The sequence below is a fragment of the Camelina sativa genome, chromosome 17, assembly GCF_000633955.1.
Source record: "Camelina sativa cultivar DH55 chromosome 17, Cs, whole genome shotgun sequence".
Lineage (NCBI taxonomy): Eukaryota > Viridiplantae > Streptophyta > Magnoliopsida > Brassicales > Brassicaceae > Camelina > Camelina sativa.
The window spans coordinates 33576940-33593371 of record NC_025701.1 but is presented as its reverse complement, the minus strand read 5'-3'; the positions used below and the strand labels follow the sequence as shown (position 1 = coordinate 33593371).

Below are 16432 nucleotides of genomic sequence, written 5' to 3'. Positions count from 1 at the left end.
CCCTTCATGGCATGAAAGTTATTATCCTTTCTGTTGTTGCAGGTACCTAGGGCATTGTATTAGTTACATTTTCGTAGCATCAGTTCTATCAGGTGCTGCTGTTTCCCGGCATCTATCAATAACAGACCCATCAGCTGCAAGAAGAGATGCCTTACAGAGCACAGTGATCCGCTTGAGAGAAGGTTTTCGGAGAAAGGAGCAGAATAGTTCATCAAGTTCTTCAGATGGTTGTGGCTCCAGTATGAAAAGAAGTAGTAGTATCGATGCTGGCCATGCTGGTTGTACTAATGAAGCCAATCGTACTGCAGAATTGTGCACGGCTGACAATCTAACTCGAACAGGCAGCTCTCAGGAGTGTATCAATAGCGACAAAAGTGTAGAAAGTGGAAGACCAAGCTTAGGTTTACGTAGTAGTTCATGTCGTTCTGTGGTCCAAGAGCCCGAAGCAGGAACTTCCTATTTTCTGGATAAAGCTTCTGATCAGAATAACACTCTTGTTGTTTGTTCTAGCAGTGGTCTTGATAGCCAAGGTTACGAGTCTAGCACATCGAATTCTGCAAACCAGCAGCTTTTAGATTTGAATTTGGCCCTTGCTTTCCAGGACCAGTTAAACGATCCCAGAATAGCCTCGATACTTAAAAAGAAAGCAAAAGAAGGTGATCTTGAACTGACTAGTTTGCTGCAAGACAAGGGTCTGGACCCTAACTTTGCTGTAATGTTGAAGGAAAGAAACTTGGATCCAACTATTTTGGCACTACTTCAGAGAAGTAGTTTGGATGCAGATAGAGATCACCGCGACAACACTGATATTACAATTATTGACTCAAACAGTGTTGACAATACTTTGCCAAATCAGATTTCTTTATCCGAAGAATTGAGACTCCGTGGACTAGAGAAGTGGCTTAAGCTGTCCAGACTTGTTCTGCACCATGTAGCGGGCACACCAGAGAGAGCATGGGGCCTCTTTAGTCTTGTCTTTATCCTCGAAACAATTATTGTCGCCATTTTTCGCCCGAAGACCATCACAATTATAAACTCTAGTCATCAGCAGGTTAGTTCCACTCTCTGATTCTTGTCTCTGTGGAACTTTTTTGGGTCTGGTTTTGGGTGCAAGTTACTGCCAAATTACTCGAGTGATCCTTGTATTTTTAATGAAAGTTATTTGGACCTTTACTAACTTACTTGTTATCTAATTGTAGTTCGAATTTGGTTTCTCTGTGCTGCTGTTGTCACCTGTTGTTTGTTCAATAATGGCTTTTCTTCGGTCTCTTCAAGTTGAAGAAATGGCCTTGACATCAAAATCTCGCAAGGTATGGCTGGTCTCTTTAGTTTAGTATTCTCTTTAGTTTATGGACAATGCAAGTGCCGTGTGGTGTTTTAAGTATTCTAAATAATGTTATGTTTCTATGTTTTCAGTATGGCTTTGTTGCCTGGCTGCTGAGCACATCTGTTGGATTATCACTCTCGTTCTTGAGGTAATAGTGATTTTTTTTTCTCTATTGGACTACCGCCACAATGGTCACAGGATTATGTCATTCATTGGACTTCTACCAACTTTTCTCACATGGTCACTTTTTTTATGTTCTCATGCCTGCTTCAATTTTGCAGTAAATCGTCAGTACTCCTGGGAATATCCTTGACTGTGCCTCTCATGGCAGCGTGCCTGTCTATTGCTGTTCCCATATGGATGCATAATGGGTACCAATTTTGGGTTCCACAGTTATCATGTGGTGACCAGGCAAGAGATTCACGATCTTCCAGGATAAAGGTTTGTCTATTTTCCCTGACCTAGTTGCCCGTATCGTTCTTTGTCAAATAAATATCTCTAACTAAACTTTATTTTCATTTTAGGGGTTCATTCTTTGGATTTGTGTTATATTGTTTGCGGGATCCGTAATTGCTCTTGGTGCAATTATATCTGCTAAACCTTTGGATGATTTGAAGTACAAGCTGTTTAGTGCTAGAGAAAATAACTTCACGTCACCATATACATCTTCCGTATACCTTGGTTGGGCAATGGCATCTGGAATTGCTTTAGTAGTTACCGCCATTCTGCCAATAGTGTCATGGTTTGCAACTTATAGGTTTTCCCACTCTTCTGCTGTCTGTCTCGTGATATTCTCAGGTAATTTTTGTTTCTGTTAGTTTGCTCACATTTGGTTGGGATTTTTTTCCTTCTCTAAGTAATTCTGAATGCTTTTTTGTCTACTTTCTAGTTGTTCTCGTGGCATTTTGTGGAACATCATATTTGGAAGTGGTGAGATCTAGAGATGATCAGTTGCCCACAAAGGGCGATTTCCTTGCGGCCTTGCTTCCACTTGCATGCATTCCGGCGCTTCTTTCATTATGCTGTGGGATGGTTAAATGGTGCATTGACTAGTTCTTCACATTGCCTATTTAATCTTACTCTCAGTTTAAATAAGATCGTCCTTTTTAATGTGTTGTGGTTGTTCTTTGCAGGAAGGATGATTGTTGGATACTATCTCGAGGGGTATATGTTTTTGTTTCAATAGGTCTTCTTCTTCTTATTGGTGCGATAGCAGCTGTGATTATTGTAGTCAAACCATGGACGGTAAATGCAAAGTTGCTACACAATTCTCAAAGCTTTTGGCTGAACTTTCTCCACCTGATACATCTTTGTGTTTTAACAGATAGGCGTGTCGTTTCTCTTAGTTCTTATCCTTATGGTGGTAGCAATTGGTGTAATCCATCTTTGGGCGTCAAACAATTTCTATTTGACCCGGAAACAGACATCCTTTGTCTGCTTTCTTGCCTTTCTTTTGGGTTTGGCCGCCTTCCTTGTTGGATGGTTTCAAGGTGAGGATTGCTTATATCTTATTGTAGACTCTTCGTAGAGGTGAGACCTACCCTAGTGATATAGCAATTTCATAAATGCTTATTTTGCAGATAAACCATTTGCTGGAGCATCTGTTGGTTATTTTACATTCCTGTCTCTGTTGGCTGGAAGAGCATTAGCTGTGAGTTCAACAGAACTGTGGCTTTTTCTGCTTCTGTTTTCAAACGGTGTATTAACTATATATATTTTTCTTAGGTTCTTCTATCCCCACCAATTGTGGTATATTCTCCAAGAGTACTACCTGTATATGTCTACGATGCTCATGCGGATTGTGGAAAGAATGTCAGGTATGTTCAGCCACTTGAGTACTCCTTATAGTATGCTATCTGCTGATCTGAAATGATGACATAAAGGACTAAGCTGATCGACTCTCATATTCTTTTGCATTGATTGCATTGGAATTTCTTCAGTGCTGCATTTCTTGTCTTGTATGGAATTGCTTTGGCAACAGAAGGCTGGGGTGTTGTTGCTAGTCTGATAATATATCCTCCGTTTGCTGGTGCTGCTGTATCAGCTATCACCCTTGTAGTAGCCTTTGGGTTTGCTGTTTCTCGCCCTTGTTTGAGTCTTGAGGTCAGTTTTCTTGTTTTTTTGATCTGTTTGTTCCTTAGAATATAGATTATTGGTTAGTGGTTCACTTGAATCATTTCTCTAATTCCTTCTGATGGTCTTCAGATGATGGAGGTTGCTGTACGTTTTCTTAGCAAGGATACTATAGTGCAAGCTATATCTCGATCTGCCACGAAAGTAAGTTACATTCTGATGTCTCTCTTGCAAATTATTTTGATATTCGATTGTTGGCCTTATTTCAACACATTCACGTAATTCAGAGAGCTCCATGGGATGTATGATTTACTAAGCCTTATTCAACTTAATAATTACAGACAAGAAATGCTCTATCCGGCACGTATTCAGCCCCTCAAAGGTCCGCCAGCTCTGCAGCTCTTTTGGTTGGGGACCCCTCGGCGATGCGTGATAAAGCAGGGAACTTTGTGCTTCCTAGAGATGATGTCATGAAGTTAAGGGATCGTCTCAGGAATGAAGAAAGAGTTGCGGGATCGATCTTCTACAGAATGCAATGCGGGAAAGGATTCCGTCATGAACCACCTACAAATGTAGATTACAGAAGAGACATGTGTGCCCATGCAAGAGTTTTAGCGCTGGAAGAGGCAATTGATACAGAATGGGTGTATATGTGGGACAAGTTTGGTGGTTATTTACTCCTACTGTTAGGTTTGACAGCTAAGGCGGAGAGAGTTCAGGTAAATACTGATTCTAAATTTTCATATGTTCTTCTCTATGTTTGCCTAAGACGGGATTATCACGATGTATAGGATGAGGTACGGTTGCGGCTCTTCTTAGATAGCATTGGGTTCTCGGACTTAAGTGCCAGAAAAATCAGTAAATGGAAGCCAGAGGATAGAAGACAATTTGAAATTATCCAAGAGAGGTACAGGTTTCTTTTAATAAGTGGTTTGATGAAGCTGANAACACTTGCACTGTTGCCTATCAATTTTTTTTTTTTTTTTTTTTTTTGTGTTGTGAACTTTAGTTATCTGAGAGAGAAAGAGATGGAAGAGGAAATCCTTATGCAGAGACGTGAAGAAGAAGGCAGAGGTAAAGAAAGAAGGAAAGCTCTATTGGAGAAGGAAGAGCGCAAATGGAAGGAAATCGAAGCTTCCCTTATTCCATCTATTCCTAATGCTGGTAGCAGAGAGGCAGCAGCCATGGCAGCTGCAATACGTGCTGTTGGGGGTGATTCTGTCCTTGAGGATTCCTTTGCAAGAGAGAGAGTCTCGGGTATTGCACGTAGGATACGCACTGCTCAACTAGACCGACGTGCACAACAGGTTAAAAAATGATTTATATATATATTGCAAGTGTACTTTCTTATCATGCTGATTACTGAAGAGTTAACTAAGAAAAGTTATTACCAGAGTGGAATATCTGGGGCAGTTTGTGTTCTTGATGATGAACCTATCATAAGTGGTAAACATTGCGGCCAAATAGACTCGAGTGTCTGTCAAAGTCAGAAGATTAGCTTTTCCATTACAGCAATGATCCAATCCGATTCTGGACCTGTATGTCTTTTTGGCACTGAATTTCAAAAGAAAGTATGTTGGGAGATTCTGGTTGCTGGTTCTGAGCAAGGTATCGAGGCTGGCCAAGTTGGGCTTAGGTTGATAACAAAAGGTGAGAGACAGACAACCATTGCTAGAGAGTGGTATATTGGTGCAACCAGCATAACTGATGGAAGGTCTAAACTCTTTTCCCCCTCAGTTTCCATATTGTCAGAATTTATTTCTAGGATTTTTGTGATGTATATTTCTCATTATCTGGTTTGACAAAAGTTTCGGATTTTATCATGGATTTCTGTTGTATTAATATTTGTTTGTGGTTTCAATCACAGGTGGCATACAGTGACAATCACAATTGACGCTGATGCGGGGGAAGCTACTTGTTACATAGATGGTGGATTTGATGGCTACCAGACTGGGTTACCTCTAAGTATTGGTAGTGCCATTTGGGAACAAGGAGCTGAAGTATGGTTGGGTGTTAGGCCACCTATAGATGTTGATGCATTCGGAAGATCAGATAGTGATGGAGTCGAATCAAAGATGCATATAATGGATGTCTTCCTTTGGGGAAAATGTTTAAGTGAAGACGAGGCTGCTTCTTTGCATGCAGAAATTGGCATGGCTGACTTAGACATGATTGATATGTCTGATGATAATTGGCAATGGACAGATTCACCCCCCAGAGTATGTTTCCTCCTGTTGAATGCTAGCATCAGTCCGATGTTTGTGGAGGCTAATGTTAGAGCTATACTAATTTATGTTGGTTAATTTTACCAGGTCGATGGTTGGGATAGTGATCCAGCCGATGTTGATCTCTATGATAGGGATGACGTAGATTGGGATGGACAATATTCCAGTGGGAGGAAAAGACGATCGGGTCGGGATTTTGTAATGAGTGTTGATTCCTTTGCTAGGAGATACAGGAAACCCAGGATGGAGACAGAAGAAGATTTAAATCAAAGAATGCGTTCAGTTGAGTTGGCTGTCAAAGAAGCTCTCTCTGCACGAGGCGATAAGCAATTTACTGACCAGGAATTTCCTCCAAATGATCGCTCTTTATTCGTGGATACACAAAATCCCCCTTCAAAATTGCAGGTAGGGATTGTGAAAATTTTCTCCTTTCTTCTGTTTTTAGTTAAATATCCTCACTCCTTAAAGTGATTGTATCTGGACACAGAATCCGCCTTTACATTGATCAAGTAAAGTTAACGATTTGATGGGCACTCTAACCTTCTGAGTTTGTCATAATTTCAGGTTGTTTCTGAATGGATGAGACCTGACTCCATTGTGGAAGAGAACGGTAGTGATTCCGGTCCCTGCCTGTTCTCTGGGGATGCAAATCCTTCAGATGTTTGCCAGGTTTGATCAATTACTTTTTTTTAGCGTCTTGTATGCATGTCATTCAGAATCATCCCAGAGATTTATTCTTGCGACTGGGTTACTTGTTCTATAGGGTCGTTTGGGCGATTGTTGGTTCTTAAGCGCCGTTGCAGTTTTGACAGAGGTTTCACGAATATCTGAAGTGATCATTACTCCTGAATACAACGAGGAAGGGATCTACACTGTTCGTTTTTGTATTCAGGTTCCTGTCTCAAACATTCTTTCACGGGCACTGCTTTGTTCTCTTGATTGTAGATTCATGCAGGTTCTTCTATGACTTATGTACAATAAGGGGTTTAAAGTTTGATTGCTTTCTCCTTGCAGGGTGAGTGGGTTCCTGTTGTGATCGATGACTGGATCCCATGTGAATCACCGGGTAAACCAGCCTTTGCTACTAGCAAAAAGGTCAATGAACTCTGGGTCTCCATAGTGGAGAAAGCATATGCCAAGCTCCATGGTTCTTATGAGGCACTGGAGGGGGGACTGGTTCAGGATGCTCTTGTCGACCTAACCGGAGGAGCTGGTGAGGAGATTGACTTGCGGAGTGCTCAAGCACAAATAGATCTTGCAAGTGGCAGATTATGGTCTCAATTGTTACGCTTCAAACAAGAGGGGTTCTTACTTGGTGCTGGAAGTCCATCTGGATCTGATGTTCATGTATCTTCCAGTGGCATTGTGCAAGGGCATGCTTACTCCGTCTTACAGGTATTTTGTCTTTGGTTGCATTTGTATTTTGTAATGTGCAATTTAACATACTTATTGTCTTTCTTCAGGTGAGAGAGGTCGATGGGCACAGACTTGTTCAGATCCGAAATCCATGGGCCAATGAAGTTGAATGGAATGGTCCCTGGTCAGACTCATCCCCAGAGTGGACTGATAGGATGAAGCACAAACTGAAGCATGTTCCACAGGTAGTTTCTCGTGCTTCACTTCTTAACGGCTCATTCCTTGTGTTCCTTGAATTCTTTTAGCCGATTAGGGGTCCGATGTTTTAGAAGCTATTAAAATTTTTGCTTTACTGTTAACATGGGGACACACATGGACAACAAAAACATAGTGCTCACGAACACATAATTGCGTGTATATGTAATTATGCTATGTTTCGATCCAGTAAAGTCTATTGTGTACTGATCCTGTGCATTCTGTTGAACAGTCAAAAGAAGGTATATTCTGGATGTCTTGGCAAGACTTCCAGATTCATTTCAGATCAATATATGTTTGTCGGGTTTACCCCCGTGAGATGCGCTACTCCGTACATGGTCAATGGCGAGGTTATAGTGCTGGTGGCTGCCAAGATTATAGCTCATGGCATCAAAATCCACAATTCAGGCTGAGGGCAACTGGTTCTGATGCATCTTTGCCGATTCATGTGTTCATCACCTTAACTCAGGCACATGCTTATCCCTTGATGAAAACCTGTTCTTTCTATAATTCTTATGTAACTATCTTCGGCTCATTCTCGTTATGTTACTTACAGGGCGTAGGTTTCTCAAGAACAACTCCTGGATTTCGTAACTACCAATCAAGCCATGATTCACAGTTGTTCTATATCGGAATGAGGATTCTTAAAACTCGTGGACGTCGTGCTGCTTATAACATATTTCTTCATGAATCTGTTGGGGGAACGGACTATGTGAATTCCCGGGAGATATCATGCGAAATGGTTCTTGACCCTGATCCTAAGGGTTATACTATTGTCCCGACCACTATACACCCAGGGGAAGAAGCGCCTTTTGTTCTTTCAGTCTTCACAAAAGCATCCATTGTTCTTGAAGCTTTGTAGTGCCCGTATAGTCAGATGGCTCTCTCCTTCCTTTGCACCAACCGGCATGCCATATGATCGTCCAAGTGCTTGTGTTGTTTAAGGAACCAGACGGCTTATGTCTCAATGTTAAGACTTGTTTGCCCACGATCAACGCAACATTAGAGAAGGTAACTTTCTTTTACCTTTCTCCAAGGGTCTTTTCCGGTCTTTTCACTCTCTTTCTATTCCTCCTCATTCTGACTTGACTCTTTCTTTAACAGCGCCTGATCTGATACCTGGCCATCACATTATCTGGCGAACCTTTGAAGTCTTGGGATGAAATCTTCTAGCTATTGTCCTGATTTGCACTGCGAAGCTTACTGCGGAGAGGATAAATTGCACTGGAGAAAGCACTTTTAAGGCATGGCTCACCGGCATTCATCTCGATCTTGAGACGCGCATCAAATGTACATTTGTAGGTATTGTGACAAGTACAGATTTATCAAATGTAGAATAACTACTTCATAACTGAGTAAAGGAGAGAAATAGGAGAGTTGTGACTTGTTAGGTAAAGGTTTGGTACTCGGTAGTGGTAGCTGCAGTTTTGGTTGGTGTATTGTAATATTCAGACACTAATCTGTGTGCAGATTTCGTTTCCACTCTAATATATGAGCACTCTTTCTCTCTTGTTCTCTTTCACTATCTCTCTTTTAATCTAGCTTTGGAGTTCTCATTACACTCGCTCATCCATGCCCAAATGAAGATTCTAGAACCTCCTAACATTAAGCGCAGTTGTGTACATGATTTCTCTATGTGCAGATCAACAAGTAAAACATGCAAAAGGTGAGAAAAGAGACGGATAAAGAAGATAGATGAGCTTTGAAAGCAAAACATCAGCAAAAATACGAGTGCCTCATATTTAACTTGTAGTAATGAAGAGAGGCATCTGAAAATGTGATGAAAAAGCGAAATACATCCTTTCTACTTCTCGCCAAAATCTTAAATATCTCTTTTAAGTTCTTTTCTTCGACCATTCTTCTTTACTCTGAATCGCTTTCCATGCTCCCCATAGCCTTCAACCCTCTTGGTCTCTACATCACAATATGAATGTATCACACATCTTTGCTAGTACATAAACATTAACATCCACAAAGAAACGTAAAGAAAAAAATCAGATACCTTCTTTGAAGTTTTTTTCTCTCTTACTTCATATCTCTCTTTGCACAAATCTGATAACCAGGCTCCTGGACTCACCAGCTGCATAATGCATAGTCATGAGATGAAAGGAGTTATGAAGAACACAAATGATGAGTTTATAAAGGGACTCACAAGCAAAGTCTTCTGAACCAATTTGGCTCGTTTCTTAGGTCTTTGAGGAAGCTTGCAACCTTTCATAGCCAAGAAATCTTCTTCCTTCTCTTTATTTGACAAAGTTATAAACAACTTTGGCCACACATGCTTCTTGGTTTCTTTCACAGGTTCCTTAATAATTTTCCCACTATCATCTATTCCCATAGAACCCCTTGTTGTATAATACCTATCTTCCTTCTCAGGCGAAGCCACAAACGATCTACGCACATTGACTAGTGAATCTGTGATCCTACGGCCGCACAAACATAACAATGTTTTTACATCAAAAACTTGTAACTCACAAACAAACCATTTCATCCCATTTATTTTTTATCAAATCGAACTTACTTGTTTGGACGGTTAAGATGTCGAGAAGGAGAGCCTCTCTCAGAAGAGACAGCACGGGAAATGAGTTTACGCTTAGTCAAACAATCAGTCGATTTGCCATTTGTAAGGCTTTGATCTTTCTTCACTTTCATACACCTAACTCTTTTCCTCTCTCCCCATTGTAACACAAAATCAGCCTCTGTGGTTCCACTACCTCTTTGACCCTTTACCTCCTCCATTACACAACACTAACTCTCTCTCTCTCTCTCAACCTTACACAACCAACAAAAAGATAGATAAACTCGGTCATTGAAAACTCTTCCAGAAATAGACCAAACAAATCCAGAATAACCACTAAAGAGAGTTTTTTGCTTTTTTTTTTTTACAGATTAAATGCACACAAAAGGAGGAAAAAAAATATCCATTAACATTTTTGTTTAACAATCAAATACAAGTTTCTGATTTCTAACAACCAATTGAAACAAAACCACATAACATTATTATCAAAAAAAAAGAAAAAAGACGAATCCGACCTAACTTGTAGAAAAAAAAGACTCACTAACCTCAGGATCTGCAACTTAAACTCAGCTACTTAGCTTCCAGAATCACCCTACAAAGCAACAATATCCAAAAACAGTAAAAGAAAATCAGAAAAAAGAGAGAGTAAAACCTATAAATCAGATATGTGTTTCTTCAATAAAAATATAAAAAACACAACCACCATTGTATTAAATCAACAGTCAAATAAATAAAAGAGAAGAGAGACACTTACAAAGAGTGAAACCAAAAAAAAAAGAAGACAAGAAACTTTGGATGAAAATTTAGGTAAAATGGAGAAGAAAATAAACAAATAAAGTTGTGCCCTTTTTCTTCTACCGGAAGGTAGATAGAGAGAGATTCAAACTCCACAAAAATAATAAAAATCTGGATTTTTTATTTTAATATCTCGATGAGACCAGAAGATCGAAAACACTGTTTGTTTATCTATCTTCGTCTTTAAAAACACAACACACAGAGAGAAGAAATATAATAGAATAAAATAAAAAACTGCTTACCCTCTCTCTGGTCTGGTCTTTTACTGCGACGCTCTTCACCTTTTTTTTGTTATTAATATTTGTTTTTTAATATGTGATTTTATAACAACCGTCCGATACAAAATGGACGGCGAGATGGGCTTCTAAAAGTTAAGAAGACTTTAGCCTGTTGTGTTTTTTGATAACAGAGAACTCGTTATGGATAATAACGAATCGTCTCACGACGCGTGTACTGTTTTGTTCGAGTACACGGTGGTACGGGTTTCACTGGATGATAATCACCCCGAGTCTGGCGAGAAGATCCAAAATAAGATTTTGCGTTAAGACAGTAAGTAACTAAAAAGAGATACACACACACTGTGCATTAGTCCCACGCGCCCAATGACATTTTGATTTAGATCAGATTTGACCTAAATTGCCTTTTGGACTTTACTGGGCTGTGAGTATCACGCGCGGAAGGTGAGCATGGGATTAAATTCAAACCCACTCATTTCAGAAATTATGTACTCTAGCTCAATTTCTGGATTTTTTTTTGTTCTTTTTAAATAGTATATTTATATATACATTTTGGGTTCTACCTTTTTATTTATACTTATTTACAAAGTTAATCTCTAAAATTTTTCCAAAAATAGCATTACTTCAGATTTTGTTTCTTAAATATTTTAAATTCTATTCCAACTAAGCAAAATAAATATGGAAACAAAAACTATGATATATTTAACCACATCTTCTATTGTGTTTTGAAGATATTATATCTCTTAATCTTTTGCAAACAAATAAAACAACAATTTGATTGCCATTTGTTTTCCAAAACTTGTGAGCTTTGATTCTTAACTAAGAAGAACTTCGATTCACATTTATTTAAATATTATAATTAATATATATAAACTTAATAAAATTTTAAAATATTACGAATATATAAAATTAAAAAATTTTAAAATACTATCTGAAATGGTTATATAATAAACGAGTTATAAAAATGACATGTTGGAATTAATAAAATATCATTAAATTTATGCTATCACAGGTTAAATCCTCATTTTATTATTTGTCAACTATTATAAATATTATTTGACACATAAAATTAAGTTGATTTAACTAAAACATATAAAATTAAGTTGATTTAACTAAGATTATGTAGAGTAATTAAATCATTAATTAAGAAAAAATGTGACTTAATTATAGAGTATAAATGACTTATTATGTATTTAGATCCCTTATTTTTTGTTGTAATAATTAAAAATCAAAATAGAATCTCAAACACTAAACAAAACAAACTAAATATAACAAACAAATGGTCAGGAAGTATATTACGGATTAAAAATTAATATAAATATTTAGCCACACAAACGGCCAAAAAATTAGTTATTTCTCTATTTGCAAAACATCCAGTATTTAAATAACAACTACAATATAAAATATAAATAATAACAAAATTATATGCACGCGGTGTACCGCGGATTAAAATCTAGTTGGTTAAAATAAAACTTCATAATTGGAAGCTCAATCCGGAGAAATAGAAATTACAAAAGTAGCTTCAGAAACAAACGATTGGAAAAGAACGAGTAAGAATCTGCTTTTGAATTACAAGAACGAGAAATCTTAGTGTTCAGTTGGTGACCAGTTCTTAGAAAATAAATAGAATGGAATGTGTTATTCCTTGTTGTTTTTCATTTTTGTTACCATTTAGAAGTAATTTCTATTCCTAATTTTAACATGTAGATCCATACTATTCCTACTCTTTTTTTTTTTTGAACAACAAGAAACTTTCATTCAAACTAAAACCTCAAAAGAGGTGAGTTCATACAACATGATTTAAGATAAGCAAAGGAAAATACAGATAAGGGTTCCATGAGTTTTTCAAAGGGATTTGAAGAATCTATTGGGACCAAAGCGGATTCGTCTTTGAAGCTGGACTTCACGAAATCCTCGACCAGCTGATGGTCATAGGTAACTCTAGCGGATAACGCAATCGAGTTTGTAAGAGAGAGCTCCACAGGGGGAGCACACAGGGACCTTCTCGCCAAATACATGAGAGGGTTCAATAGCCTTGGATCAAAGTCCTTTAAGCTTTTAAAAACATACCTCATGATTCGAGATGAAGCTACAAATGGGGTTCGCAAGAGATGGGTGTCAAAACGTAACAAGGCAGGTGGGTCTTCCCTCACATGAAGCTCATGGCCATGGAGGTCAAGGAATTCCATACAAAGCCTGTAATCGGTTTGTCCCTGAAACAAAGAAACAGACCCAAGCATTCCATCTTGTGGCGGTAGGTGACATCTGGGGCCAATGGGTACAAGCAACAAAGTCACAAAGACTGTCGGCTCAAAGTCACCTTTAAAACTCAACATTGCGGAAATCCAATCAAAACTATTACCCTGGCATCGACATAAACGTTCTCCAAGCCATACAGGAGAAACCAACGTTCTGCTACCGAGGAGACCTCGTCTTGACCAAACAGAAACAATCAGTACTAAAGATGAGCTTGACATAAAACCAATATAAGCGGATCTGGGTAGGGAAGCTCTACAGCCAGAATCAAACTGTCGAAAGGGAGCTAGCAAGTTTAGACTTTCACAAAGCCATACCAAAGATAAACACGGCAGCAGGATTTCAAGATAATGGAACCAAGACCAACTCAGCACAATCAATCCAAAGCTCAACTGGGTTCCGCCAAAGAGAGTAGAGAAAAGATTTTCGAGAGACGTCGTTGGTATAGAAAAGGAATGCACAGACCTGGGCCTTAAAATTTGATAGCATGGATAACTTCTTTTGGTAATGGGCCGAAGGATGGGTAATGGGCCTAACTGTGACCAAAGAGCCAACAGAGGGAACCCTAGTTCCTCAACGGCTGAGCAGTGGGAGGCGGTAATGTGGCGGCGCAACAACGGGTAAGAGTTCAGCCCGGATCCACTTAGCACCGGTGAGGGAGGGGGCAGCGACGATCTGAAACTCGAGGTCGTCGAGGCACAGAGGCGTTCAGTGGGGAGCAGAGGTGTCCTCTTCGTTATCGTCTCCGTTTTTTGCAGCCAAGAGCACTCTAACCAAGACGCGGCAGCGCCGTATACCTTCGACGCTTTCACCGGACGGAGAGAAACTTCAGCCAAGGGAGGAAATAATTCGGATCTGAGGACTTGAGGATGCACCAAGATTATTTGTTTCAATCTAGGGTTTGGGAAAAGGGTTTGAGATGGAGAAAGGGTCATCGACGGACTCCCCCACCGTTTATCTCCGGAAAAGACTTGGAAATTGCAGCTCGGCGGTGGGGTAGATAAGGTTTGAGCGGGTTTCTTTAACCGTCGGAATGATTGAGATAAGAGCCAAAAAGGAATTAAAGGAGAGCACAACATGTAAACAGAAACAAGGAGAGATTCGAGATCCCGACGCCGGCAAGCCGAAGCTTCACCAGCATCGGAGCAAACTAGGCTTTCTGGTTTCTCGATATTCGGGACAGAGAGAGAATGGCGTTTTCTCGATCCTCCATACTATTCCTACTCATTCCTTGTTTTTTTAGTAATCGTAGAAGAAAATTGTTCTTATTCAAATTTGATAAGAAACAGATTTTCTTAGTCATTCCTGTTTTATTATTTTTTTTCTTTTCCTAGTCATTTTTTTATTCCTATTCCTCCTCTATCTTTTTGTTCCTCGATAGGTTACCAATAAGAGCCTTCGATAATGAGAATAAGGGAAAAGAATCATGGAGCAGTCAGAATTCGTCTAGGAGGTTGGAAACTGCCGGCCAATCTTCAGGGATTTGCATTATCATAGCAAACTCTACACAATCTGATTCGAAAGAATTCGTCTAGGAGGTTGGAAAACGCAGGCCAATCTTCAGGGATTTGCACCATTGTGGCAAACTCTACACAATCTGATTCGAAAGGCTGACAATCAATTATTCGTAATTTGACATCCTCCAAATAACACTTCCTTCTCCGAATGAATGGAGAACAAATTCCCATAATTTATGAGATTTTATAGTAATACTTTTTAAATAATTAATTTCTTCTTAAAATTTTCCTATTTCACCATTTATATATAGAGTAATATTAATATTTAAAATTTACATTACAAAGGAAAATATGATACAAGAGCACACAGAAAATACAATTACCCTTCCATGAACCTTTAATTACTTACTATAACCCTTTTTTTTCCTTTTTTCTTCTTCAGTGTATTGATATTTACGTAAAATCATGTTTGTATACATATGTATTCCTTTAGTTTCCCAAAAAAAAAAAAAAGATGTCTGAAGTAAAAAAAACATGCAGATTAAGAAATATATACTTTAAAAACTACACATTGTATAAATAATCAAATGAAACATAAAAACTACATAATAAAAATAATCATAAAACATCTTATCACATGAAACAAAAATATTTTTCTATAACATTTTATATTATCAAACGGAGAGAGTATATCATATGTCACAATAAATATAAATATATTTTGTTTCTAGACTAAGAAGTCAGGTTTTTCTTTTTGTAGGGTTTTATATTAATTTTTGATATATGTGTATTTACTTATACTATGTCATAATTCATATACCACATGTGGTTTGATTTTTACATTAATCTTATATGGTATATGTCCAAATTATATTTTGTGTACATATATGTATTTGTATTGGACAATTGGAAAGAAAATTTTCAAGCAATTAAATCTAGGGAAAATTGGACAGAAAACTTTTAAGCAATTATTTTTTTTCTTTTTTGTCCCTAAAATATAAAGTTGAGAAACTAACATTTTCTTGTGTAAGTTTACAATTTTAACCAAATGAGTAATAGGGATGAGCTTTTTGTTATTCACCTTTTTTCAAAAAATTACAATAAAAATTAAAAATTTACTTTACAAATTTTTGAAAATGTAAAGAGAATTTTAAAATAAGATTTTGAAAAACAATTAAATCCAGGGGAAAATTGTTCAATTTTCTCTTAAATCTATTGCTACAAAATTTCTGGTCAAGCTAAGTTATAAATATGATATGGGCTGTTAGCTTGCAATCAAGCCCAATGAGTTTCAAATAGTTTAATTTGAGACCGACAAATGTAAATCCTTCGCATATGTCTAAGTCTAACCTTGACATTTGTAAATTGTGTCTAGAAATATTATAAATTAGACTCTTAGCAAAATAGCAGCTTGATAGTATTCTTTGTAAGCTTATAAATGTATATAAAAAAAATCGTAGTTCTTTTTCCAAATAAAATAATGCAGACAAAAAGAAACATAAACTCTTAACATGAGTGAGTTTAAAATAACTTGAAACTTACCACAACCTTTTCTTGAATGTAGTTGTGGCTCTATGCATTATTTCTGAAATCCCAAACGGCTTTATGTTTATTTTTATTTTTGGAGGTCATTCACATCTATTTATCTTACAATAATTATTCTTTCAAAATGGTTATGTGTAAATAAATAAATAAAAAGGTTATATGTCTTTCTCTATGATTCCCTAGCAAACAGTTAAAAGGATGCAAAATAAAGTATTAACTTTTAAAATCAGTTTTTGGAACATTTGAATCCCACCAACGGTCGACTAGATTTCAAAGTAAAAATGTTCCAACTTGGAACTCATTACTATGCTTTGGTCGGAAAACTTTGAACTTTTTATATTGCTTTTAAGTTAACGTAAGAAAATTTAAATCTCACTCTCTCGTCTTTT

At 37.7% G+C, this 16432-nt stretch overlaps 2 protein-coding genes across 3 annotated transcripts in view; one reads left to right on the top strand and one right to left on the bottom strand.

The window, feature by feature from the left end:
- Positions 1 to 8747, top strand: part of LOC104760034 (calpain-type cysteine protease DEK1-like) — a 12558-nt gene extending 3811 nt beyond the window's left edge. The window contains exons 7-31 of the mRNA XM_010482885.1: positions 21 to 1051; positions 1200 to 1310; positions 1417 to 1475; positions 1609 to 1768; positions 1852 to 2125; positions 2217 to 2367; positions 2461 to 2572; positions 2652 to 2817; positions 2908 to 2978; positions 3053 to 3144; positions 3268 to 3430; positions 3533 to 3604; positions 3742 to 4119; positions 4192 to 4307; positions 4410 to 4707; positions 4795 to 5114; positions 5268 to 5619; positions 5713 to 6030; positions 6190 to 6294; positions 6389 to 6517; positions 6640 to 7020; positions 7089 to 7226; positions 7469 to 7705; positions 7793 to 8247; positions 8341 to 8747. Of these exons, the coding sequence (XP_010481187.1) occupies positions 21 to 1051; positions 1200 to 1310; positions 1417 to 1475; positions 1609 to 1768; positions 1852 to 2125; positions 2217 to 2367; positions 2461 to 2572; positions 2652 to 2817; positions 2908 to 2978; positions 3053 to 3144; positions 3268 to 3430; positions 3533 to 3604; positions 3742 to 4119; positions 4192 to 4307; positions 4410 to 4707; positions 4795 to 5114; positions 5268 to 5619; positions 5713 to 6030; positions 6190 to 6294; positions 6389 to 6517; positions 6640 to 7020; positions 7089 to 7226; positions 7469 to 7705; positions 7793 to 8098 (5540 nt within the window). The 3' untranslated portion in view covers positions 8099 to 8247; positions 8341 to 8747. The remainder of the gene's footprint in view (positions 1 to 20; positions 1052 to 1199; positions 1311 to 1416; positions 1476 to 1608; positions 1769 to 1851; positions 2126 to 2216; positions 2368 to 2460; positions 2573 to 2651; positions 2818 to 2907; positions 2979 to 3052; positions 3145 to 3267; positions 3431 to 3532; positions 3605 to 3741; positions 4120 to 4191; positions 4308 to 4409; positions 4708 to 4794; positions 5115 to 5267; positions 5620 to 5712; positions 6031 to 6189; positions 6295 to 6388; positions 6518 to 6639; positions 7021 to 7088; positions 7227 to 7468; positions 7706 to 7792; positions 8248 to 8340) is intronic.
- LOC104742974 lies at positions 8904 to 10775 on the bottom strand. Of its 2 annotated transcripts, none has more exons than XM_010481768.2 (6): positions 10509 to 10775; positions 10296 to 10346; positions 9758 to 10002; positions 9389 to 9659; positions 9239 to 9316; positions 8904 to 9150 (listed from the first exon to the last, which is right to left on the bottom strand). In XM_010481768.2, exons 3-6 carry the CDS (start codon positions 9973 to 9975, stop codon positions 9100 to 9102), a joined length of 618 nt encoding a protein of 205 aa, XP_010480070.1. In that variant the 5' UTR covers positions 9976 to 10002; positions 10296 to 10346; positions 10509 to 10775; the 3' UTR covers positions 8904 to 9099. The 2 variants fall into 2 exon arrangements, with proteins under 2 accessions (XP_010480070.1, XP_010480069.1); XM_010481767.2 differs by having other exon boundaries at positions 9758 to 10008; positions 10300 to 10346; positions 10509 to 10774.

Bases quoted from the DNA above. Each gene is read 5' to 3' on its own strand.
- LOC104742974 (XM_010481768.2), bottom strand. From the start codon at position 9,975: ATGGAGGAGGTAAAGGGTCAAAGAGGTAGTGGAACCACAGAGGCTGAT. The intron at 9,660-9,757 runs GTAAGTTCGATT...GTGCGGCCGTAG, and splicing joins CATCTTAACCGTCCAAACAA to GATCACAGATTCACTAGTCA. The intron at 9,317-9,388 runs GTGAGTCCCTTT...TGCATTATGCAG, and splicing joins TGGTTCAGAAGACTTTGCTT to CTGGTGAGTCCAGGAGCCTG.